The sequence below is a fragment of the Triturus cristatus genome, chromosome 8, assembly GCF_964204655.1.
Source record: "Triturus cristatus chromosome 8, aTriCri1.1, whole genome shotgun sequence".
NCBI classification, from domain to species: domain Eukaryota; kingdom Metazoa; phylum Chordata; class Amphibia; order Caudata; family Salamandridae; genus Triturus; species Triturus cristatus.
The window spans coordinates 27,342,708-27,369,826 of record NC_140591.1 but is presented as its reverse complement, the minus strand read 5'-3'; the positions used below and the strand labels follow the sequence as shown (position 1 = coordinate 27,369,826).

Genomic DNA, 27,119 nt, shown 5'->3' with positions numbered 1-27,119 from the left:
ATGGTACCCAGGTAGGGTGCCACATCAACTAGGTCGTTTTTCTCCTCACAAGGGCATGCAAGCTGCAAGGGCAGTGGCATGGCCCTAGTGAAGGGGATCCCAGGGTACTCTCTTCAGCTTGCAGGGTCTGGGACCCAGGGTACTCCTTACTAGGGCCTTACAGGGGGTAGAAGTACCAACTGTGGCGGGGGCGGCTGTCCCTAGAGGGTGCTGAAGCGGTGCCCCCCGTTTATTTTGTGTGCTTTCCTGTCTCACACTGCTGCCCCAAGTTGGGGGAAAAAACGTAATGGGGATTAAAAACAAAAAGACACATACACACAAGCTTACAGTCTCACACACTCATGGCCACAGTTGCTTGTAACAACTCTCACACACACGCATGCATGCATGCACAACACTCACCATCTGTCTAGGTAACAGATGGCACACATGGGCACTTTGCACAGCCTACTACCTATCAAATTGCTGGGCTGACGATCTCACAGCCCTGAAGCCTGTGAGGTCACAAAGCACCATCCACTTGTGCTGAGCTCAACCCCCTGATGACATTTTGTAGAAGTTTGCCCTGGGCACTTCAGGTTAACACCCTTCCCTCATCTGTCATAGATGGTGGGTGAGGGGGGTGGGGAGTCAGAGAGACTCACTGACCCCATCCCACTCTGCGTAGTTGAGCAAGGGTGGAGTTAGAGGCTGGAAGCAAGAAGTAGAGCACTGGATTCTGCGCAGTGTTTCCACAGCTTCAATCGTTATCAATCAAGCTGCCATAACAGAACGCGCTGCAGAGTTTTTAGCTTCACCCGGCGTCCGATGACTCTTCCCAGACACTGGCAAAAATTTCAGGCAAGTGTCCTTGAAATAAACATTAAAATCCTTTTGGGAAAGTACCATCCTCGAACCACTCTCAGAAGAATCAGGCCCGCACAGTCAAATTCATGCTTTAATTTTATGCCTCACCCCTTCCAAACTTCACTAGCCGCCAATGCAAAAAGAGGGCTAACGTCAAGGGTCAAAAGAGACACTTTCTCAGAGTTAGTCTGAAGTCTAAGGGTTACAGGAGTGGTTTTATCTTTTTAAGTGATACCCATGCTGATTTTGCAGCCGAAGTAGAGAGCGTGATGTGGGAAGTCACTGAAAGATGGTAATTTAGCCAGATGTCAGCAGACTGTACCTCTTCTGCTAGGGAGGAAACAAATACAATTGACTTGAGATGAGATAGCCACTTTGCTTAAGTTTCAAGATTATTAGATTTATTTATTAATATAAATTCAGTTTTTCAGGGTTTAATCTTGGAAGATTCTGAAACATCCAATCCTGCAGTTTAATGAGCCATGATTTCAACATCATAAATGGGGGTGATATTTCCTTTGTAAAGGGCTCAGAGAGGTTCCATGGGTTGGGGCTAAGATGGATAACCCGGACGCACCCTTAGGAGGCGTGACTCAGTGTTGGTAATGAGGACGAGCAGTCAAGGCTCAATTCAGGGAGTGAAGCGGCTTAGATACTTCGAACCATTGGGATACAAAACATACGTTTTGATAACTTCATTGTCCTGGCACAGCTTTACTTTATGAAAAGAAATAGACTTTTATTAACATGTAAATTAAAAAAACCCATTACAAATGAAGACAATCAAGAATAAACAGAAGCTCTGTTCAGCTTTCAACCCCAAGTTAAAATCTAAATGGAGCTTTCTGCCGGGGCGTGCTTCAGGTCGACTATGCAAAGTTCTGAAGCACTTGGGTCTCTTTAGTTAAAAATAGGTTTTGAGGACCAGGATAAAGGCATGGTTGTTTACACGGATACAGCATCCATTGTGTACAACAATGCTCACAGATAAAAGTGACACCTAAAAAAATAGTCTAAGTAGAGCGTTTAGACATGGTAATCCCAAAAACCCAAATCACAAGATATCTACCTTCAGGAAAAGTCACGGATGCTTTCAAAGTCCAGGTGACAGGAGTCCGGTTACCTCTGACCATCAGTTAAGGGAGGTCAGGGACCAGTTAAGGGAGTTCAGGGACCAGTTAAGGCCCCCCTCTGTCCTTTCAGTATTTGTATTTGTGGGGGCAAACAAAACAGTGGCTCAGTCCCTACTAAAAGGATACCAAAACTCTTCAGGTTGTGACAGGGACTTGGGGAACCCACAGCAGTTCAGGGTGACACCTTTAGCCCCTCCTTTACTGGGCAGACCAGAGACGTCTGGGACTGAAGTTTAACCAGTGATAACTTCAGAATCAGAAGGGCTAGAACAATGTTTAGTTTGAGTCAGCAGCACCAATCCCATGCAAGGAAGTGAAGACAGACTGTCTCCTGGTCCACCAGTGGCTTAAAGAGGTTGGGAGGGGCTCAATTATGGGCACTGGATGGGTCTTGAACAAAGAAGGGTTTCTCATTTCTGTTCCTGAAAGAGATCAAGCAGCTCCCCAACCCTGATGCACTTGCTTCTAAAGAGCTAAACAAGGGCAATATTTGTGGTTCCTTGAGAGTCTATTTGCACTGACATGCAGGTGCTGTCTTTCCAAAGATAAGGTCACTCAATCGGACAGGTTTAGTCCAGCTCCTCTTGAAGGTAGGAAGGTCTTTCTTCCCTCCTGAGGTGAAGGAGCAAGGTGACTTTGCAGGCTTTCCCAGACTTCTGCTAAGCCTGGAGGGGAGGGACAATGGCAACCAAGCAAAGCAAATACTCCTGGTCTTTCTTAAAAATATCCTGCATAATCGGTCGACAAAGATAAAAGAAGTATGGCAGATGGGGACAGTACCATTTGGTGTTCACAGTGGGCTACCAGGGTCAACCAGTCAGTGTGTTGCTTTTGAGAGTTGAAAGACTCCTCCAGTACTGGATTTGAGCAGTATTTTTTTATGTTGCGGACCACGGTTTGTATGCTTTGTGCCTTGTAGGGCATTGGTACCAGTTTGACTTGGTGCAGGCGTGAGTATGGGTTCCTGCCTCGCAGGCCATTCCCAGAGGAGACGGCGACAACAAAAGGAACAGGAGAGGCTTATATTTCCCACAGTGAGGGGAAAGATACTCTTGTGACAAGTGCCTACTCACCAGACACATCAGATTCAGGAAAAGGGAAAGGAAAGTGTGTCAGCTGGAATGTCCAGTGGCTTAGGTCTAACAATCAAAACCAGCACCTTATACAGCATTCACACATGGTGTTCAACACTCATCAGTACTTTCACAGCTCTCAGTTCCAAACACAAAATAAGCAGTCTTCAAACATGTATGTAACAAAGGAGGTTACATAGTTTGGGAAAGGAACAGGGCCCCTGAATCTAGGATGAACATACCCTAACAGGGAAATCAATACTATGGGAAATGAAACACCTGGGCACGGTGGATTTCTAATAGAGCAAGCACATCAATTCCAGACATTCAAATTGATAGTATTAATGTAAAAACAGCCTATGACAACGTGATGTGTTTACTTGATTTATTTTTTCAATATTTTTTATATTAGTTTTTTTATTACAAAAATATATTCCGATATAAACAGTTTTCTAAAAGATACGTTTTTGTACTCTCAATTCAGTTATCAACAAATAACAGTTGTCATTTTTCAATTCATTATTACAGTCGAAAACATCTCAACAATATCTCTAATCAGTTAGTCAATATTAAAAACCATTAATCAAAACACTGATATACAGAGACTGGCGGCTTGTTGACAAACTACGCGCGTTTCGGCATAGGCCTTAGTCAGGACTCAGTCACTGTGGTTGCTAAATGGAAAATGGACAACAATATAGTCTGGAATTAATATACCTACTTGATAGATAATTCCAATATACTAAAGTTTCCAGGTACTAAATACATTAACAATAGCTTACTATCCCAGGTGAATCACCTTGAGCCAGAGCCATAAATGTAGAAATGGTGCTCGAAAGGTTAAAAGTAATGGCCAATCCCTTGACCCGAGGGTAGATCCCAAGCGTACAATGTGTACTGTGTAAAAGATCAGAAATGTGAAACTTATTTGAGACTAACAAACGGCATACATTCTCTAACAGGTGGCTATATATATATTTGAAGTTAGTTTAAAAAAGAGACAGTATTTTATGTAATGAACACCTCATCATACCAGTTCCAATTAATATTTATGTCTCTAGATATGACACTCAAGCTGCACATACCTACTGAGTTTTTTCAATATGAAACAACCCAAGCAGTCTTTGGCAGATGAGATTTGGTACAATTTTGTTGATATCAAAAATCAAGAGCTCAGAGGGGAGACAGGAGGAACAGTGAAACTCCAGCGCATGTATGAATGAATGAGTTTGCTATTGGGTTTGACTTTGTGAGTTCTGTGTAGTGTGTTTGTTGTGCCTGGGTATTTTGTTGTATTATTTTGTTTTATGCTATATTCACCCATCCAACATCAATATTGTTGGTTTTTGAATTGATATAATACATTTGAGATAACTTATTCATAAAAAAAAGTTATTGGTTTTTCTATCCTGATATGTTTAAAATATTTTTGTATACTCCAGTGTGCTTTTCCTTGGGTATTATGAGACTTTTGTGGGCTTGGCATATTAGTGACGATAAGCAAATGTATAAATTCTTGTTAGGCAGTGGGGTTTTCTTTTTTTGTGAGTATTACGTTGGTTTCCCCTGCTCCCCCACCTTCATATTCCTCAGGGGCCTCCTTCTGTGCGATTGGTTTCTACTACCCCATACCATCCTGAAGGGGTGATTGTGGACCCATTATTTGTGCAGGCAACACAATTAATGGCCTGTTTCCTTACAACGTAACAGACCGAATCAACCTTATACACAGAAGAGCAGGTAGGCAGTTTCAGAACTTGGGTACAGCTAAGTAAATCTGCCTGCCAGACTATCACATTGCAGTCTCCCTCAGTCACCACATACGCTGGGTTGAGAGGGTGGTAGTCACTCTCGCTCACAAGAGGAATGCACTTTGAGTGCCTCCTTGACATCACAGCTCAGAAAAACAATTAAACACGAAAGGTATACCAGAGAGCTCGAATGATTGAGGGGTCCAGGAGAGATAAACACGCAGAATGCTGTGAAACACATCCAAGAGCAGAGTGCCAGGCTTGATAAAACCATGCAAGAGATTATCATACTCAAACTCAGCATTTAGAAGTCCTCTGGCTTACTACAAGTTGTTTACTATCAGCCAGTCAAAGGGGTAGAGGTGACTGACGGAATGAAACCATGGATCACATTTGCCAGCATCCATCTATCCGTCATCTGCCATAGGTTCTTGGAAACCTGGAGTGGAATAGGACAGCAAAGTGGGTTGAGACCATATGACTGACTTTTCCCAAAACCCATAGCAAGGAAGCACTGAGGCCATTGACGGATTCCACTTACCTCCCCGGAGGCAGCGACAGAAGCCATATTGTTGACTATTTGTAGGACAGTGCCCCTTTTTGCATGATTACCCACTCTCCTTGTATGGTTACCCCCCCCCCCTTTTTGCCTGACATCTGATGCACTTTCACTTGATGTGCCTTGGGTCCCTGCCAATCAGGTTCCCAGGGCCTGTGTTCTTTCCCAAACCTGTACTTTTGCACGCACAATTAGCAGATATCTGGCCACAAGTATGGCCCTTGTAAAAGGTACAATGGGTATCAAGGTCCCTGTGACCAGCGAAGGCTTCTAAGGGCGGCAGCACCATATTGTGCCACCCTTAGAGGCCCTGCATCTTAACACCCACACACTGCCGTTGCAGGCTGCATGTTTTGGTGCAGAGAAAAGTGAAGAGTCGACATGACACACATCCCTGTGTGCAATACGTACAACCCACTGCCTGAGGCCTTGTTAAGTCACCCCTCTAGCAGGGTGCATCAGCCCTCAGATCAGGGTGAGGAAATTTGATTATGGCTCCATCTTGCGTATTCACACCATTGTGATGTTGCCCTCACTCAGGCGCCGACGACCTTCGTAGCGTTTCTTTGTACTCTGAACTGTAACATGTTAAATGACCTTTTTCCTGTCTCTCCGAGCAAAGTACATTCTGGGACCCGGCTCGAAGCAACTAATTTCAGTGATAACCATCTATTGACCCTTGGTGATCCTTCTCTGCCTTCCCTTTGTTTTACGAATCACCACCTGCATCCCGCAAACACGTCCTGTTGTAAATTAATTAAACTTAGGAATGCTCATGCCACCTGGCCTATAGGGTCAGGTAGAGAACACGACCCTAGGGAAGGAATTTCTATTACCCGTTATCCTGTATCTTGTAAAAGGAATGTTTGCTAGTGGATGACATGTTTTTGCACATTGAGGGCGTTGTTGCTTTAGGGGATTTAAGCGCTATAAAAGACTGTGAGCCACGGATTGAAGTGGCAGTCTCCTGAGAACCTACCACTGATGTACTTCTAGGACCACTGTATCTAGCTGCAGCTAATAAAATGAAGTTCCTATGCCAACAGAGTGTTCCGTGTTTCTGTACAATTAAGCAGGCGAACTCAGAAGATTTCAGGCGTACCCGGCGCCGCCAGGCCTAATTCAGCCTGGTTCTTCAAGGGTACAGAGACATGAGCCCTGCACCCCTACAATGTCCACGCCCATTCTTAGACATTGCAAGCGTAGTAAAGCCATAGAGAGTATATGGTCTGGGAGTTGGTCATTAAAGAACTTCACAGCTCCATAATAGCTCTACTAAGATCTGTGAAGTTTGGTAGCACACTCCTCAGCACATTAACCATGCACTGATGCCAGGGTGGGATTTAATGTCAAATGCACTCAGAGGGCATCTTAGAAATGCCCCCTGAAAAACGACCAGCCCTGGTGTAGTTCCTGAATGGCTGCCCGCCTTTTGCCACCATCAGACAGGTTTCGGGAACCCTGGGTAGAGAGTCTCCACTCTCTGGGTCCAGAGACAAAGCCTATCCTGGGCAGAGGTGTCATGCCTCTTCTCCAGGATTTGTTAGGTCCACGAAGAGGAAGCTTCAAAGGCCTGCCGCCTATGGGAGCGGACCATGCTTTTGCTGCCCCGAGCAACTATCTCCTACTAGTTCTGCCCCCCACTTTGGCTGGAGAATCGGCGGGAAAACAAAGCTAGGAAGAGAGGTGTGCCCACCTTTACCAACCCCACCTCTCAGGTGGGGGAAGCGAGGTGAAGCGCCCATCTCAGAGTCTTCCATCTTGAAGATGAGGGGACTCAGCCAATTAGGGAGAGGCAATCATGCCCACTCCCACTGGCTGATGGCATATAGTGTAGGTATCTTTCATAGATTCACATGCCTGAATCATACTCCGGCGGTGAGATGGGAGTCCCATGGTAACATAATCAACAATTATTTGAATAATGCTATAAGCTATAATGGCCCTAAGCCATGTTTTACATAGCCTATGTCCTTTTTGAAAAAGGACTAAATGTTGAATGCAGCCGATCGGCTGCTAGCACCCTCTAGCTCTACTGGCAGAGCCAGTTCCTCTCCTATTTTTCCAGCACAAGTGGGAAGTGAGTATCTTATTCAATAATACTGAAACAGCCTCTACGGGGAGGTGGGTGGGATCATGTGAATCTATGAAAGGTACCAATACTGGATAACCGTAGTTACAGGTAAGTAGGAAAATGCTACTGACCAGCATTGCATCTGTTCTTGGCATGTAGAGCTGTAGATTCATATACTTGTGCATAGATCGCCATCTGGTGTTGGGCTCGGATGTTTGCACTTTGTTTTTGTCTTGGAAGAAGTCTTTGTAGTCACAAGATAGGAGACTCCTCCTTAGGGTTATAGTGCGCATCGACTCCATCTTTAGATTGTTTTCGCCATGACGGGTTATGATGGAGTTTGTAAGAAAAATATCCATGTGTGATGCATCTAAGTAAGATAGTACTGCAACAGATAGAGGTATCTGGGGAGGCGGGCGAGCGTATATGAATCTACAGCTCTACATACCAGGAACAGATGCATACGGGAAAGTAGCATTTTCCGTTCGAGGCATATGAGCTGTAGATCATATACTTGCGCATAGACTATACAGCAGTTATCTCCTTAGCCGTGGCGACCTGTATCTGTTGCAGTGGTCTGAATAAGTGTTCTTAATACAGCCTGGCCCACACTAGCTTGTTGTTTTGCTTGCACATCCACACAATAGTGTTTTCTGAAGGTGTGCGGTGTAGACCAAGTTGCTGCTTTGTAGATGTCATCTAAAGGGATGTTCCCCAAGAATGCCATAGAAGCCCATAGTTTGCGTGTGGAATGAGCTCTAGGGGGAATGGTTAATGTGCGTTTGGCTTTAAGGTACCATATTTGGATGCATTTAACAATCCACCTTGCAATTCCTGCTTCTGAAATGGGATTGGCCTTAGGAGGTGGGGAGAAAGCCACAAAGAGTTGTTTGGTCGTTCTAAAGGATTTTGTTCTTTCAATGTAGTAGAGTATTCCTCTTAATGTCTAGTGTGTGAAGAGCCCGTTCTGCCACTGAGTCTGGTAGAGGGAAAAAAAAAAACGGGAGTTCAACAGACTGGTTAAGGTGGAAGGCAGAAACGACTTAAGGTAAACATTTTGGGTTAGTGCCAAGTACCACTTTGTTATGATGGATTTGCAAAAATGGTTCTTGTATGGTTAATGCCTGGAGTTCACTAACTCTTCTAAGAGATGTGATAGCAACCAGGAAGGCTACTTTCCAAGTGAGGAAGGAGTAGTTTGTTTTCTGTAACTCCAGTTCTGTAGTAGGGGTATCTCTGTGATAGTCATAATCTAGTGAATAGTCCCGCCCATGTGCGGGGACCCCGGAGCAATAAAAAATAATCTCTTAAGGTGTCAAATCATGCAGACCTGCATCCACCCTTAAGAGAGAATTTAATATAAAGACAGATAATGCAGCCTATACCCACAGGCTACCCTGTCCAGTACTTCAACTAGAAAGAATTCCACCAACAACCACTAACAGCACTGCCTGTCTAGCTTTTTCCATAGAGAAAGAAAACTGCCTCTTCCAGCAAAAGCCTCTGGAATGATAGAGAGGAAGGAAAGGACAGACAAGCCCCATAGGCTGCCATTATGTGGCACAGAACAGGATACTGTGCCTCTAAGAAAACTTTGCAGAACTTTCCCAGTATCCCAGAATGCACAGCAGGTCCCTTTTACTTTCAGTTCTTTTTGAAGGCGTAGCACACCAGACCTATAGCATTCCTTACAATTATAATCATCTCTCCACCGGGGAGGAGGGCGGGTGCTTATGACTATCACAGAGATACCCCTACTACAGAACTGGAGTTACAGAAAAGAAACTACTCCTTCTGTAGTAGGGGATCTCTGTGTATAGTTATAATCTAGTGAATAGAATGGCAAGCCCATCCCCACACCAAAACGGCGGTGGAGAAGAATACACAACACAACCACTACTGTGCGAACAAATTCCGCAGCGAGGCCTGCCCAACCTGAGCATCTGCCCTGGCATCCATGTCCAGACAATAATGCTTAGCAAAGGTATGGACTGACCTCCAAGTGGCCGCCTTGCAGATTTCTGCAATCGGAACATTACGTAGCAAAGCAGACGTGGCAGCTTTGCCCCTGGTGGAATGAGCCTTAGGTTTACCCCCTAAGGTCTTATTAGCCTTTTGATAACACAATTGTATGCAGGACACAATCCACCGAGAGATGGACTGCATAGAGGTCGCGAGACCGGTCCGGACTGATCCATAATTAATAAACAATTGGTCTGACCTACGAATATCCTTGGTCTTATCAAGATAAAACTTCAACACCCTCCGAACATCCAGGGAATGGAGAGACCTTTCCGCTGGCGAAGAGGGATTCTGAAAGAACGTAGGTAAAGTTATGGTCTGGTTGACATGAAAATCAGATATAACCTTAGGAAGAAATTTAGGGTGAGTACGCATAACAACCTTAGCAGCGTGAAATACAGTATAAGGTTCTTGACAACATAATGATTGAAGTTCACTCACCCTGCGGGCCGATGTAATGGCCACTAGGAACGCCGCCTTCCAGGATAGGTGCTGCAACGAAGCCTTGTGAATGGGTTCAAAAGGCTCCTTCATCAGTCTGGACAGCACCACATTCAATTCCCAGGAAGGCGAGGGAAGTCTGACAGGAGGAAACACTTTCTTCAAGCCTTCCAAAAAATCCTTGACCACAGGGATCTGAAAGAAGGAAGTCTGTGAAGGGCATCTCCTGTAAGCAGTCAAAGCAGCCAGATGAACCTTAATGGAATGGAAATTAAGGCCGGACTGCGCCAAATGTAAAAGATATGGAAGGATGACATCTTCCTTACATGTCGTAGGGTCAAAGCTCTTGGACTTGCACCAAATACAGAACGTCTTCCACTTGTAGGCATAGGATGTCCTAGTGGAAGGCCGTTTAGACTCCTTCAGTATGTCCATACAATCTTCTGGTAGATTCAAATGGCCATATTGCACTATCTCAGGAGCCATGCTGCCAAACTCAAAGACGAGAGGTTGGGGTGCACCATCTGCCCCCCGAACTTCGTGAGAAGGTCCGGCCTGCACGGCAGCCGTATGTGAGGAAGGAGAGACCGGTGAAGTAGGTCCGTGAACCACCACTGTCTGGGCCATTCCGGAGCAATCAGGATCATCCGCGGCCCTGACTGAGACAGTTTGATGAGTACCGCCAGAATCAGGGGAATGGGTGGAAAAGCGTACAGAAAGCTGTTCGGCCAGTCGATCCATAGCGCATTCCCCAGCGTCCCCCGCTGGTAGTACCTGGATGCGAAGTCTCGGCATTTGCTGTTTTCGGCGGTGGCGAACAGATCTACGTCTGGAGTCCCCCACCTTGCGAAGACTTCTCCTAGTACTTCGTCGTTTATGACCCACTCGTGGTTTTCCTGAATCAGTCTGCTCAGTGCGTCCGCCTGACCATTCTGCACCCCTGGCAGACGCGTGGCCGTAATCGTCAGTCCTCGGACCAGGAGCCAGTGCCAGATCGCCTGCGCCTCCTGCGACAGAGTGTGCGATCTCGATCCCCCCCGCTTGTTGAGGTAATACATAGTGGTTGTATTGTCCGTCTGTATCAGCAGCGAGGTGGTCTGGAAGGACGGAAGGAAGGCCTTCAACGCCAGGAAGACAGCTCTGAGTTCCAGGAAATTGATGTGGTACGTTGACTCCAATGGGGACCACTTTCCTTGAATCTGCAATTCCCCGGAATGCGCTCCCCAACCTTGGAGAGACGCATCCGTCACGATACTCGTCTCGGGAATGTCCTTGTGGAAGGGAACCCCCCTGAGGAGGTTCTCTGCCGAACACCACCACTTCAGGGACTAAAGAGCATGCAGAGACAGCCGTATCTTGTCGTCCCAAGAACCTGTCCTCTGATCCCACTGATCCTCCAAGCACTCCTGCAGTGGTCTCATGTGCAGCCGTGCGTGAGGCGTGAGGAAGATACAGGAGGCCATCGATCCCAGCAGTGAAGACACCTTCCTCACCGTCGTCGATGGAGCGGTCATAAGAGCCTGAGCCTTCCGAAGGAGTGATAAACGTCTCCCCTCCGAAGGAGACACGCTTGCTGACCGCGTATCGATGGAGGCTCCCAGGTACTGTATGCACTGGACCGGAGTCGGGACCGATTTGGACATGTTGACATGTAACCCCAGCTTGTTCAAGAGAACGCACGTCCACCGGAAGTGTTCTTGCGCTTCCGAGAAGGATGAGGCCTTGATCAACCAATCGTCCAGGTACGGGTAGACAAACACCTTGTTCCTCCACAGGTGTGCCGCCACCACCGCCATGCACTTCGAGAAGGTTCTGGGCGCAGACTTTAGCCCGAATGGCAGTACTGTGTATTGATAGTGATTGGCGCCGACTTGGAATCGCAGGAACTTCCTGTGCTTCCGTGCAATGGGCACATGGAAGTACGCATCCTGTAGATCTATGGCACAGAGCCAGTCTCCCCGTTGCAGCTGAGGGTAAATCTGATGCAACGATAGCATGCGAAACTTCTCTCTGCGAATCCATTTGTTTGCCTGCCGCAAATCCAGAATGGGCCTGAACTCGTTCTTGTCCTTCTTGCGAGCGAGGAAGAACCGAGAGTACAGACTTCTTCTCCTTTGAGACAGAGGTACCTCTTCTACCGCCTTTTTTCTCAACAAGATGTCTGCCTCTGCCTGGAGCTCTTGCAGCTGAAACTGAGAGCTTACCGGCGGAATCGCTGGAGGCGGGCTGATAAACCGAAGACTGTATCCATTGCAAACAATATTCAGCACCCACTTGTCTTGAGTAATTTTTCTCCACTCTGTGAGAAGTTGGCCTGATGTATGATGTCACTAGTTCTAGTGTACACCTTATATCAGTCCAAATACCCTTATGGTGATTGGTTGTAAAGTCAACCTTATAGACCAGCTATCCTAGTGGTAGCATGGACAAGAGCAGTCTTAGGCTAAACTCTGAATGGCATGTGAAGCCAGCTGTGATACCATATATAATCCCTTGAATACCAAATGAAAGGACACCACAACAGATATATATATAAAATAAAGTGTATTTATTCTAGTCAAACCCTCAGCACTCTTTATGAGATTAGAGGTAAGTACAACACAGTCTTATTTAAGCATACATTAAGTCACACAGGTAAGTAATACAGTTAGGCCCTAGGGGCCACGCAAACCATATACTAAGTAAGTGGTATAAGAACCACTGTCACGGAAATAGAATAGGCCTAGGCTTAGGGAATCGCTGGGGCTACACTACACTAGCGTTAGTTAGGAAGTGGGAGGCCCACGGGATTCGTGTGCAGAGTGGAAACACTCACGCGTAATGCGTAAAAGTCACTAGCAATAGTACAGTTTAGAAAACGATAGATTTAGGACACTTCCGGAGTAGCCAGGAAGTCGAGACTGGAAAACTAGACACTAGGATAGTCACTATCCTGATGAGCACCGGAGTACCCAAGTTACCTAGCCCACAGGCTGCGGGTGCATAGGGGTGAAGATGCGTCGGTTTTCGTCGTCGACTCCTATGGATGCCTGAAGAAAGATGCTGACAGGCAGTCAGTGAAGAGTGTCCGGTGGATCCCAAGGCTGGGATCAAGAAGAGAGGAGACCTGCAAGCAGAAGGGACAGAGTCAAGGTCACTAGCCAGTGACCACGTGGAACCAGGAAGGAACCAGGCGATGTCGTGAAGATTGCAGGTGAAGGTGAAGCTTGTCGCTGCAGCCAGGAGGACCAGGAAGCGTCGAGGACGACCAGGACCAGGAGGCGAGCTGTCCCACGAAGGCTCTTGCTGTCGGCGGCGTCGAAGTTGGACTAGGACTCACCAAGCCTTGGCAAGCTGAACCCACGAAGAACGGAGGACTTGCTTCTGGTGCAGACCAGGAAGGTCTGGGGTGCTTCTTCTTTGCAGAGAAGCGGGAGCCAGTCTGGAGGAGCCAAACCAGCGCAGAAGATTTCAGGGTGCGTCGTCACAAAGGCCACCAGCCAGCGGGCAAGCAACCGGACAGACGCGGCAAGCAGGAAAATGCAGAAGGGCCCCACGCAGGACTCGTGGAGTGTGGGGGGCTGATCTTCGGTGCAGATGGTGCTTGGGGTTGGGGCTTCTCAATCCCCGGTGCACAACTTCGAGGGTGCCTCAGAAGCTGCGCTTTAAGTTACTAGCCACTTTTCCCAGGTAGCCGGTCCCACGTCGCTCGTCGCCTCCACGGATCTCAGCTTTGCTGTGGATGTGGATCAGGGTCGGAGAAGTCTGGAAGTCAAGGCTCTGGTCGGGCTCTGCAGTCGGTTCCTCGTAGAACGTGGGCAAAGCAAAGGGTAGTCTCTTGATGGTGCCTGTTTGCACAGGGTAGCCACTCCTTGGCCACAAGGGAGATTCTTCAGTCTTCTTCTTTCGTCGAATGTCGAAGGTCCAGAGTTTCTGTTCAAGTTGCAGGTTCAGGATAATCTAAAGTCTTGAGGCCCAACTCCCACTCTTATACTAATCTGGGGGGCTGGGATACCTGCTAGGTCACGCCTTATGGGTGGGACCTGGGAGGGGGTGGTTACACCCACTTCCCTTTGTCCAGTTTCGCGCCAGAGCTGGGGCTGGAGTGCCCCAGCGCCGGTTTGAACTGGACTATGCAAGGAACACCTTGTGTGCCCCAGGCATGTCTCATTCCTTTCAGCCCACCCTGCCCCAATACACTAAAGGCTGTCTGGGGAGGTGCTAGCACCTCCCCAAGCAGGAAACCTATTGTCCAGGCCTCCCTGGCTGGGATCACTCCCAGCTGCAGGAGGTCAGACTTGTGTCGTGGCAGCAGCATCCATTTTGTGATGCTGAGGCTTTGGTCAGAGGCTAACAGTGAAGTATGATTTTAACATGTCTTTCCCTCTAGAAGGGGGGAATAATATTCTCATGTCCAGAAATGGCATGGGGGTATTATTCCACAGTGTTAGACACCTTACACGACATGTTTCGATAAAGCCAAACCATAGTTACCATAACCGTCTAAGATTATAAGGCACTTTAAGAGTATATGGTAGGCTATATCATAGAACAGCTATAAGGACTTGGTTCCGAAAGCTGCAGACAGGCTCAGCTCATGCTAGAGCACCATCTCACATGTTACCAAGCACTCTGCCTCCAGGATTGTTAAGGCCTGCCATAGGAGTGACTGATAGGTACACATGTGTCTATATGTAAGTTAGGTATAGGAATACTACACCTAAGCAAGGGGTGATTACACGACCTTGCCCCAGCTGAGTGATCAGCCAGTTGTGTCAGAATGGAAGGCCAGGCCAGGGGTGGCATAATACATGCTGCAGCCCCTGGTAGGCCTAGGGTACACCTATGCCCTGGGTACCTAGGGTTCACTGTACAGGGGCCAATAAGGTGATCCTATCCAAATGGGTTATGCACCTAAAGTACATAGTATTAATTTAGAGAGAGAACAGCAGGGCTGTGGGTCTGATTAGCAGGCCCACAGCCACATCTAAGTCGAAAACCAGTAAAGCAAAAGCAAAAAGTGGGGGTGAACATAGAAAGCAGACCCTACTCTCCTACAGTGCTGTTAGTGGTTGTTGGTGGAATTCTTTCTAGTTGAAGTACTGGACAGTGTAGCCTGTGGGTATAGGCTGCATTATCTGTCTTTATATTAAATACTCTCTTAAGGGTGGATGCAGGTCTGCATGATTTGACACCTTAAGAGATTATTTTTTATTGCTCCGGGATCCCCGCACATGGGTGGGACTATTCACTATATTATGACTATACACAGAGATCCCCTACTACAGAACTGTAGTTCGCATTTGTGCAGGGGTTTAAATGAGGGACCAATGAGTCTGGTAAGGACAATATTTAAATTCCATACTGGAGAGGGTGGAGCTCTGGGTGGAATTATTCTTTTAAGTCCTTCCATAAATGCTTTAATAGCGGGTACTCTAAACAAAGACAAGTGTTGTCTGTTTTGGAGATAAGCTGCTACTGCAGCGAGATGTAGTCTTATGGATATATATGCTAGGTTACATTGTTGTAGGTGCAAGAGAACAGATTATGTTTGGAATAGAAGCATCTAGTGGATTGATTTTGTTATTTGTACAGTAAATTACAAATTGTTTTCACTCACTTTATGGCGCAGCATGCTCTGGTGGTAGCATCTTTAATGATGTTCATGCAGTCTGGCGGGAGATCGAGGTAGCCAAACTCTAAGACTTCACGTGCCAGATCGCAAGGTTGAGTTGACAGGGATCTGGATGCCTTTTCTCTCCATGGCTCTGAGTGAGAAGCTTGGGTGAGAGGCGTAGCTTTTGATGGTGAACTACTGATAGTTCCAAGAGGAATGTGAACCATGGTTGTCGGGCCCATGTTGGAGCAACCAGGATCATTGTGAGGGAATGCTGTTTGAGCTTCCGAACCACTAACAGAATTAGCGGGAGAGGCGGAAAAGAGTAAGCAAATTTGCCTGACCAGTTCATCCATTGCGCATTGCCTTTGGACAATGGGTGTGGCTACCTGGACGCGAAGCTTTGGCATTTTGGTGTGTGGCGAACAGATCTATTTCTTGGTGGCCCCACATGTGAAAGAATGGAATAAGAACTTGAGGATGAAGTTCCCATTCGTGGATCTGCTGTGTTTGACAACTGAGCAGATCTGCAATTTGATTGTGTACTCCTGGGAGGTGTTCTGCAAGGAGATATATGTTTTGCGGAATGGCCCATCTCCATATGCTTTGAGCTAGGTGTGAAAGCTGTAGAGTGTGTGCCCCCCCCCCCATGTCTGTATGTAGTACATTGCTGGCATGTTGTCTGTACAGACCAGGACAGCTTTGCCTACCAGATGGAGTTGAAAATATTTTGATGCCAGAAAAATTGCAGGTAATTTATGTGGAGTTGTTTTTGCTGAGGGGTCCATATGCCCTGAATGGTATGGTTTTGAAGATGAGTTCCCCAGCCGGTGAGCAATGCGTCTGCTGTTAGCACTATCTATGTAACCGGGTCAAGGAACGGCCGCCCTTTGGAAAGGTTTTGTGTGTTCCGCCACTGCAGAGAACGATGTGTGCGGCTGTCTACCAACACCAGATCTGTTAGCTGACCTTGAGCCTGGTTCCACTGACGTGCCAAATACTCCAGTAAGGGACGCATTTTGGAGTCTTGCATAAGGGGCGATGAGAATGCCAGAGGCCATCATCCCGATTAACTGCATGAACACTCGAGCTGGTAATGAATGTTGAGGCTGAAATTGTGATATTGGAGCTTGCAAGTTGCATATCCTGACTGGGTTGAGGTATGCTAGAGCTTTTGAAGTATTTATTGTACCTCCTAGATATTGTTGTGTGCTGAGATCGGGGCTTCAGCCAACAATGCATTAGACAGGCAGTTTATATAGGGACCCCAAATCTGAAATTCACTATGAAATAAATCTGCGGGGATTCTGTCCAAACCAGGGGCTTTGCTAGATTTCTGGGCTTGGATTGCACCTGAGGTTTCTTTTAGAGTAAATGGTTTGACCTCCTCTCAAGCAGAATATATAGTGAAGGCTTGCAAGGTCTCGGATGACCCATCACCCAATTTTGCCTCTCCATAAAGTATCAAGCAGTGGTTCACCTACATTTTTGGGGTAATGTGGCAATCTGGGCGAGTTGGGTCTCTACGGCCAATATGTGTAACCAGATGCCAAAACCGCTTCTAATACGTTGTCCCATATACCCGCCTCCCATTGGGCCGTGCGGCCTTTAATAGCCCTAGCGTACTCCTTTCTAGTTTCAATAGTTAGTGTTCTTTGATTACTCTTTAGGGCATTTGCCAAAGCCTTCTTAGCAATTGTGCGTGATACGATGAACCACTCGTTCACTCTTGCTCTCCGAGGTCTCCTTCCAGTTTTACTGTTCTTTGCAAACAAGTTTCCAACTTTTAGAAAAAGATTTTCATGTACTATCATAATCTGGGTAGGGGACAGGGATTGACACCATCTTATATAAACCTATAGATTTCGGATATGACCTCTTTTGATCTGGAGAGGGCCTCCCGTTTCAATTTGCGTTCGTTATTGCATCGCCACAGAACTATGTAGTGCAGGTGATGAAAAAAACTCCCTCTTTTATTGGTGACTAGTCCCAGACTAGTGCAATAGGAAAGTGATCACTGTCATGGCGGTCAAGTACGGTCATCGCTTTCATTTCATGCCAGAACATCCAAAAGGATAAAATCAATATGGCTTTTGCAAGTGCCCCTCATGAATGGAGGCTTTGCTTCAAAATCTGATGCAAAACTATCAATGCATGGCCTCAGACCGAAAGAGACCATTATATCAATAATGTGAAGAGCAGTAGAACTCATTTTAGGTAATTTCCTAGGGACGCAAAGACCAGGTATCCTACCACATTCATCCTCATTCTTGACTAGTTCTAAAAAGGGTTTATACGGCCAAAAGCTGCATTAAAATCTCCTGCGATAATCACATTGTGGCTAGGGCCAAAATAAATCAAATGCTTTCAAAGTTCTAAGAGACTGGGAGGGTTTGTAAAAAGAGGTCGACCTATTATAAATATTAATCAACAAATAAGGGGTCCCAGACTTATAGTTTCAAGCTAAGAACTAACAAATCACAAGAGTGAATGCTTATTTTACTAATGGTGCACTCAGGCGATATTTTAGACCATTGAGAAGCACCCCCAATGATTTGGGGTGTGTCCCCCAGGCACTGGTTGAAAGCCGCTCATGCGGTTTTTAACTCATACAATGAAAAAGGTTCATCACAAATTGAAGTTTTCTTGAAGTGAAGCTTTACTATTTTCTATTACTTCATAGAAAATCAAATGGCAGTTTTAGTCCATAGACGGCAATATCTCCATTGCGTTTTGCGGTTACATAGTCATTCCCATAGTCATTCCCAATGCATTTCGGCAGAACCTGCCTTCGTCAGGGGAAATCTATAAATAATCATACACATCATGAATATACTATACGAGGATACAGTGTGCATATTTAGGCCGATGGTGAAAAGTGAGTTGGTAAATGTGCGTTCAATAACGGTAAAAAAACATAAAAAAATAACTAAATAGGTGCCCGTGTGTAAACGGTGGGAAACGAAGGTATAAATGGCGTGTGACTAATGCTAACGTATGGTGAATTGATATATTGCTATCGAGCGTGTCTCCGGTTGCTTGTGAGAGGTTTTCGGGAAATAACGGGTTGTGCCGGTAAACGATCGTGGTCTAGTGGTGGAGAGTGCCGGGTACGATCAACTAGATAGTGCTGTTAGCGGTAACGGGTTGGATTAATTCTAAAAAACGTGTGGTTAAACAAGTTCCAACATGCGCTAATATCTAGGTTGATATGTTCTTACCGAATGTGTGGAGTTCTGACGCGCGGGCTCAATGGTGTGGTAGTGGTCGGGTCTCATGCAAAGATTTAAAAAAAGATGTGATCACGTGATACGGGTAATGCGTTAGAGGGTGAAAACAGACTATGCGAAGATAGTGAGTAGCTATACGAACAAAAGAGAGACTAAAGGTGTAATAAGAAGGTTAAAAGTGTGGAACACAAACGTGATCGGTGTGAATAAAAAGTGACAAATGAGAATTAGTATGATCAGAGTGAAAAAACATAAAAGAGCATAAAAACGATTTAAATTTAAATGGGTTACTAGAACTGAGTTGTATTTCGAAAGGGCTGGGAAACCCTCTTGTGAGCGGTGTTGAAGAGTTGTAATGGGATAGATGAGAAGAGCGAAGGAAAAGAAAGAGGAGAAGAAAAGAAAGAGGATAAAGAAGTGAAAGCAGTGACAACATTTCTGAACAGAACATGAGTGATGGTGTAAAGATGTAACAAATATGGAGGTTTAAATGAAGCGGTACTAGTAGTTAATTCTTCTCTTAATGACCAGCGATTGATACTATAGGTAACAGGTAAATTCTATGCGGTCATTCATTCCTTTTGGCTTCATGGAGTTCAGCAGATAAATCCAGTGGTTTTCCCGTTGCAGAAGAAAATTATGGTTGTCTCTCCCTTCTTTTTTCTCGATGGTTTCCAAAATGCAGAATCTCAATTGGCTAACAGTGTGCATTGCTTCTGTAAAATGTTGGGCGACAGATGACTTCAATTGTTTGGTTCTGATGTTTGACTTGTGTTCATTTAATCGGACTTTGATTTTTCGTTCAGTTTGTCCAACATAAACCATGCCACAAGGGCATTTGAGCATATATATGACGTTGGAAGTGTCACAAGTGGCTGTTGTTCTGACTTTGATTTTATGCCCTTTCAATGGATGTGTTATATATGGACCTTTAATGATATTGTGGCAGTTGTTGCAGTTTAGGCATGGGATTGTGCCTTTGAATGTTTGCTGGACGGTTGGTTGCGTTTGTTGCAAAATTTCCCCAATGTTCTTGTTCCTGGTGAAAGCAAAGATTGGTGTTTCGTCAAATATGTGGTTGAAGTCCTGTTCCAATGTGAGAAGTTGCCAATGTTTGCGAATGATACGTTTGTATGAAGTGCTCAAGGTTGAATACTTGGACACTACCGTGATTTGGTTTTTGGAGTTTTTAGTTTGAGGCTTCAGAAGTTCATTACGCGTCTTGGTTGATGATCGTTTCAGTGCTTCATGCAGTACATGATCAGGGTATCCTCGAGATCTAAATCTGCTCATTAAGGTGTCCATTTGTGTATTGGATCTGATGGGGTTGGAAACAATTCTTTTGATCCTAAGCATTTGTGAATACGGAAGGTGTTGTTTGAGGGGTAAAGGGTGAAAGCTGTGGTAGTGAAGAGTGTTGTTTCTGTCTGTGATTTTCCTACACAGATCTGTTTCAAAACCGGTGGAAGATCGAGTGATGTTAACGTCAAGAAAAGTGATGGAATGAGGATTGATGTTGAAAGTAAACTGTATACATTGGTCAATGAGGTTAAGTTGTTCCAGTTGGTTTTCAAGGACGTCGATGGGGCCGTTCCATACTATAAAGATATCATCTATGAATCTCAAGTAGAGCTTTAGGTGGTCCATCCATGTTTTGATGCTTAGAATGTTGTCTTCCTCGAACCGATTCATAAAGATATTGGCGTACGCCGGGGCTGCACAGTTTCCCATGGAAGTGCCCGTTAGTTGCTGAAACCACTCGTTATGTTGGAAGTAGCTGTGTAGGAGAGTGAATTGCATCAATTCCATCAGAAAAACTTGTAGGTCTTGTGAGTAATTAGATTGTAATAGTGCGTGTTCAATGGCTTCCAAACCAGATGAATGAGGGATGGATGTGTACAGAGAATTGACGTCCACTGTGCATAGGATAATGTTTTCTTCTTCGGTGATAGTTGTTTCATGTAGTTTGGTTAGAAAGTCGGTTGTATCCTTAATGAAAGATCTCATGTTGTAAACACTGGGTTGCAAGTGACGGTCGAGATATTTGCCCACTGGTTCATGTAGGCTTCCTCGTGTGGTAACAATTGGTCGGCATGGTGGTTGGGTTGGGTGTTTGTGAATTTTTGGTACCAAGAATATAGTGGGACTTTTTGGGTTTGGTTGTATGAGGTATTTCTTGACCTTCTCATTGATGGTACCCATTTCGAGGGCTTTTTGAATCAAAAGTTGTAGAATTCCCATATATGATGTTGTGGGGTTGAATGCCAGTTTCATGTAAGTGTTTGTGTCCTGTAGATGAATCATTATTTGGGAATTGTAGTAGTGAGTGTTGAGGATAACGAGAGCTCCTCCTTTGTCGGCCTTGGTACAAATGATGTCTGGATTCTGTGCAATGGCTTTGAGGATACCCAATTCTTTGTTAGTGAGATTTTGGAACTTGGGTGCCTTTTTGGAATTGAGTTTCGCTATATCTTTTTTCACTACAGATTCAAACAGGTCAAGACTCTTGTGGCTTGTAGGTGCCATGTAGGTGCTTTTAACTTGTAAACCCATGAGGGGATCTTGTTCTTGTTCCTTAATGATCTTTAAGACGTTGTCAAAAAAATGGCGCAGTCTGAGCTTTCTCATTAATTTGAAAAAACTAAATGTCTAGTTCAAGCGTGTTGCTGCCGGAAGTTGGCACAAAGGATGTGCCTTTTTGTAAAATTCTAAGTTGGATGTCACTGAAGTGATGATCAGAGATGTTGATGACTAAGTTCTCTGTTGATTCGCTCGTTTCTGTCGGTCCTTCTTGGCCGAGGTTGTGCGAGTTTGAGGTGGATCCTTCTCTTTTTCTTTGTCTTTGATTTTTTCTGTTGCTCCTCCTGGGTCGTCTTGGTCTGTGTGACCTACCTCTAAAAAAGAAGAAGGTGAAGGAATCGTTTCTTCAGAAGTTACGGAGGTAGAAGTAGTGGTTGATGCTGAAGGTAAATCAGTTGGAACCGTGGTTTCAGATGTACTGTCTCTGGGTGTGAATCTTCTGGGTTGTTGAGTGCGGTCGCTGTCTGACGATGAAGTGTCAGTGTTGACTGAGTATGGTTTGTTTTGTCGACGTTTTGCGTATATTTCAGCCCATGAGTATACTTCTCCCATCTTATAATCTGTTGTATCCCTGCGAAATTTACGAATTTTGCGTTCATTCACTTTCGCTGTGTGTTTAGCTAGTTGGGAGTTGATGTTCTCTAGTATGCTGGTGAGTTCCTCTGGTGTTAACGACTTCTGTAGCTCGTTTTTGATGTCATTGATATCTTTGGTGAGTTCTTCTAGGATAGATGACAATTCTTCGATGATCAAAAGGATTAGATCTAGCGAACATTTGTTCAGAATTGCGAACCACTTGTCTTTAAATTTCTGTTGGTTCTTGCAGAGCGAGGGTTTTAATGGTACTCTAAGGCCCCTGGGAATTCTTTGCGCTTTATGGTACCTGATCATGGTGCTTGCGTGTAGGCGCTGATTGATCTCTTTTTTGGAAAGGTAGAGAAGTTGACGGATGTTCTGTTCTTTGGTGTTGTGACGGGAAAACCACTGGATTTATCTGCTGAACTCCATGAAGCCAAAAGGAATGAATGACCGCATAGAATTTACCTGTTACCTATAGTATCAATCGCTGGTCATTAAGAGAAGGATTAACTACTAGTACCGCTTCATTTAAACCTCCATATTTGTTACATCTTTACACCATCACTCGTGTTCTGTTCAGAAATGTTGTCACTGCTTTCACTTCTTTATCCTCTTTCTTTTCTTCTCCTCTTTCTTTTCCTTCGCTCTTCTCATCTATCCCATTACAACTCTTCAACACCGCTCACAATAGGGTTTCCCAGCCCTTTCGAAATACAACTCAGTTCTAGTAACCCATTTAAATCGTTTTTATGCTCTTTTATGTTTTTTCACTCTGATCATACTAATTCTCATTTGTCACTTTTTATTCACACCGATCACGTTTGTGTTCCACACTTTTAACCTTCTTATTACACCTTTAGTCTCTCTTTTGTTCGTATAGCTACTCACTATCTTCGCATAGTCTGTTTTCACCCTCTAACGCATTACCCGTATCACGTGATCACATCTTTTTTTAAATCTTTGCATGAGACCCGACCACTACCACACCATTGAGCCCGCGCGTCAGAACTCCACACATTCGGTAAGAACATATCAACCTAGATATTAGCGCATGTTGGAACTTGTTTAACCACACGTTTTTTAGAATTAATCCAACCCGTTACCGCTAACAGCACTATCTAGTTGATCGTACCCGGCACTCTCCACCACTAGACCACGATCGTTTACCGGCACAACCCGTTATTTCCCGAAAACCTCTCACAAGCAACCGGAGACACGCTCGATAGCAATATATCAATTCACCATACGTTAGCATTAGTCACACGCCATTTATACCTTCGTTTCCCACCGTTTACACACGGGCACCTATTTAGTTATTTTTTTATGTTTTTTTACCGTTATTGAACGCACATTTACCAACTCACTTTTCACCATCGGCCTAAATATGCACACTGTATCCTCGTATAGTATATTCATGATGTGTATGATTATTTATAGATTTCCCCTGACGAAGGCAGGTTCTGCCGAAATGCATTGGGAATGACTATGGGAATGACTATGTAACCGCAAAACGCAATGGAGATATTGCCGTCTATGGACTAAAACTGCCATTTGATTTTCTATGAAGTAATAGAAAATAGTAAAGCTTCACTTCAAGAAAACTTCAATTTGTGATGAACCTTTTTCATTGTATGAGTTAAAAACCGCATGAGCGGCTTTCAACCAGTGCCTGGGGGACACACCCCAAATCATTGGGGGTGCTTCTCAATGTTCACATTTACACTCCACCTCGGAGAGTGATACCCCGTGAGCACGGTGCAACTTTAAAAACCTTGGATAGTTTCAGGTAGTGCGCGTACTACTCTCTTCTTGATATTTTAGACCATATCATAAGCCCCCCTTGATGGCCTACCCGCCACCTATGGCGCTGCTTCAATGCTATGTGTTAAGGAGCGCTGCCTATATACTTTAGGGAGAGCACAATTCTCTTGGAAGATGAAGAATCGAATTTATCAATAAACAACCTCCGGTCCCCGTCATCCATTTTAGACCAAATCCCAGCACTATTCCTGGAAATGAAATGAAGAGCAGAGGATGGACTATTCGGGTACTGTGGGGACCTCAGGGCAATCAACGTTGGTTGCCGAGGGTTAGTTATCAGGGAAGTCTATAGAATGTACATGTGGTGCAAGGGATTAAGGAAAACCCAGACCAGAGAAAAGGGTTCCGTGTGCCTGCTTTCCTCTTGCCCAGACCTCTAATGAGAGCCATTGTGAACCATCGCATAAAGACACTCTGGGAACCATTAACACACTAATGCAGATAAATCACGTCATTCTCGGGTGATTAGAAAACCACAAGGGAATGAAACCAGCTCATGAATAATAGAATCTGAAAGGTTTGCCCACAGATGCCATTAGTACCCAAGGGCCTGCCCTGAAATAACCACAAAAGTGTGCTTGTCGTATACATTTTTAAAAGGACATTTGTACTTACAAAGAAATGCTCCACTTGGAAGTTGTAGCTGTACGACTCCACGGAAACACTGGGCTCCTCGGCAAACACAGGGCGGAATCCAACAGAGAAGTGGCACGGAAGAGTAGGAGGGAGTTCAGCTGCCCAGAGCAGCTCCCACAGAAAGAATACGGACTGCTGACTGTGGATCTGCTGCAAAGAAACAAGATATTTAAGGGTATCCTGGGGCCATGTTCTTTAAGGGTGCCTTCCTGTGAGAAGGGACAGTTACTTGTAATGAGAATTCATCATTGGTGTACGTAAACCGTGAATATCTCTGTTATGTGCAGGAACAGTGTACACTTCACAGAGAGAACATTCTCTTTAAATTGTTTGAAAGGCGTATCTATAGGCAACACTTATTATTTAAACGTAGTTGCCAATTAGACACTAAAATTACATTTTGAAAGGTTTAAAATAATGAAAGGAATATGCTACTTACCAGTATGCATCTGTTCTTGGCATGTAGAGCTGCAGAGCCACACACTTAGGATAGCAGATCGCCATCTGGTGTTGGGCTCGGATGCTTGCAGGTTGTTGTCGTCTTCGGAAGAAGTCTTTGTGGTCACGAGATAGGTGACTCCTCCCTTGGATGACAGTGCGCATGGGCATCAACTCCATCGTTAGATTGTTTTTCGCCATGATGGGAAATGGAGTTTGTAGAAAAGAGAGATGTCCATGTGAGATGTCTAAGTAAGACGATGCTGGAACAGATACAGGTCCCGGGGAGGTGGGTGGGCGTGTGTGGCTCTGCAGCTCTACATGCCAAGAACAGATGCATACTGGTAAGTAGCGTATTCCGTTCGAGGCATAGGAGCTGCAGATCACACACTAGGATAGACTATATAGCAGTATCTCCCCTAGCTGTGGTCACCTGTATCGGTTGCAGCAGTTTGAAATAAAGTTTTAAGGACAGCCTGTCCCACAGAAGCTTGTTGCTTTGCTTGCACGTCAACACAATAGTGTTTAGTGAAGGTGTGTGTTGTAGACCATATGGCTGCCTTACAAATATCTTCTAAGGGAATGTTTCCTAAGAATGCCATGGAAGCCCCTATTTTGCGTGTGGAATGCGCTCTAGGGAGAACCGTTAGTGTCGTTTAGCTTTGTGGTAGCATATTTGGATACATTTAACTATCCACCTAGCTATCCCAGATTTGGAAATGGGGTTGCCTTTATGTGGTGGAGAGAAAGCTACAGACAATTGTTTTGTTTTGCGGAATGATTTGGTTCTGTCAATGTAGTAGAGTAGAGCTCTTTTAACGTCTAAGGTATGAAGAGCTCTTTCAGCTACCGAGTCTGGATTTGGGAAGAACACTGGTAACTCTACTGATTGGTTAAGATGGAACGGAGATATGACTTTTGGAACGAATTTCGGATTTGTCCTAAGAACCACTTTGTTACGGTGTAATTGTAAGAATGGTTCTTGTATGGTTAAGGCAATAGCGATAAGGAAAGCCACTTTCCATGTGAGGAACTGTAGTTCGCATTTATGCAGAGGTTCAAATGGGGGTCCCATGAGCCTGGTAAGAACAATGTTTAGATTTCACACTGGAGAGGGTGGTAATCTGGGAGGAATAATCCTTTGAAGTCCTTCCATGAAGGCTTTGATCGCAGGTACTCTAAATAGTGACAAGTGCTGTTGATTTTGTAAGTAGGCTGCTAGTGCTGCTAGGTGGAGACGTATGGATGAGTATGCCAAGTTACATCTTTGCAAGTGCAGTAAGTAGCAAATGATGTCCTGGATGGATGCATTCAGTGGGTTTATATGATTGTTAGTGCAGTAAATGGCAAATCTTTTCCATTTTGCAGCATAGCAAGCTCTAGTGGTAGGTCTTCTGGCCTCTTTTATAATGTTCATGCAGTCTGGTGGCAGGTTGAGGTAACCGAACTCTAGGACTTCAGAAGCCAGATCGCCAGATTCAGTTGACCTGGATCTGGGTGTCTGATTTCTCCATAGTTCTGGGTTAATAAGGACGGGGAGAGATGCAGTTTTTGGTGAGGAACTAGCGAGAGTTCCAGTAGTGTTGGGAACCACGGCTGGCGTGCCCATGTAGGAGCTACTAGGATCAGTTTGAGAGACTGTTGCCTGAGCTTGCGTACCACTAATGGAATGAGTGGGAGAGGCGGAAAAGCGTACGCAAATCTGCCTGACCAGTTCATCCATATTGCATTGCCCTTTGACTCCGAGTGGGGAAACCTGGCGGCGAAGGTTGGGCATTTTGCGTTTTCGTGTGTGACGAACAGATCTATGTCTGGTTGGCCCCATTGTTGGAAAAAAAACAGTAGGACTTGGGGATGTCGTTCCCATTCGTGGATCTGTTGTGTTTGTCGACTTAACAGATCGGCAATTTGATTGTGAACCCCTGGAAGGTGTTCTGTAAGTAGGTATATGTTCTGGGGAATGGCACATCTCCAAATGTTCTGTGCAAGCTGGGACAGCTGGAGAGAATGTGTGCCTCTTTGTTTTTGTATGTAATACATGGCTGTCATGTTGTCCGTCCGGATGAGGACAGTTTTGTTCTGGAGATGTAGTTGGAATGATTTTAGTGCTAGGAACACTGCTAGCAGTTCCAGATTAATTGTTGAGTGGTCCATTTTCCCTGAGTGATACGTCCGAGGAGATGGGCTCCCCATCCTGTGAGCGATGCGTCCGTTGTCAGCGCTATTTGTGGAAGAGGCTCTAGGAAGGGCCGCCCTTTGGAGAGATTTGTTATGTTCCACCATTTCAGAGAGTGATGTGTGCGGCTGTCCACCAACACCAGATCTGTGAGTTGTCCGTGA

General features: G+C 45.2%; 1 protein-coding gene across 3 annotated transcripts in view; it reads right to left on the bottom strand.

The window, feature by feature from the left end:
- The window catches only part of TRAPPC10 (trafficking protein particle complex subunit 10), a 584,087-nt gene that overhangs the window by 111,078 nt on the left and 445,890 nt on the right, over positions 1–27,119 (bottom strand). For 2 of the 3 annotated variants that reach the window (XM_085620787.1, XM_085620789.1), the window contains one exon: positions 24,321–24,491. In XM_085620787.1, coding sequence (XP_085476913.1) covers positions 24,321–24,491 — 171 coding nt within the window. The remainder of the gene's footprint in view (positions 1–24,320; positions 24,492–27,119) is intronic. The other variant, XM_085620788.1, reaches the window with a different exon arrangement.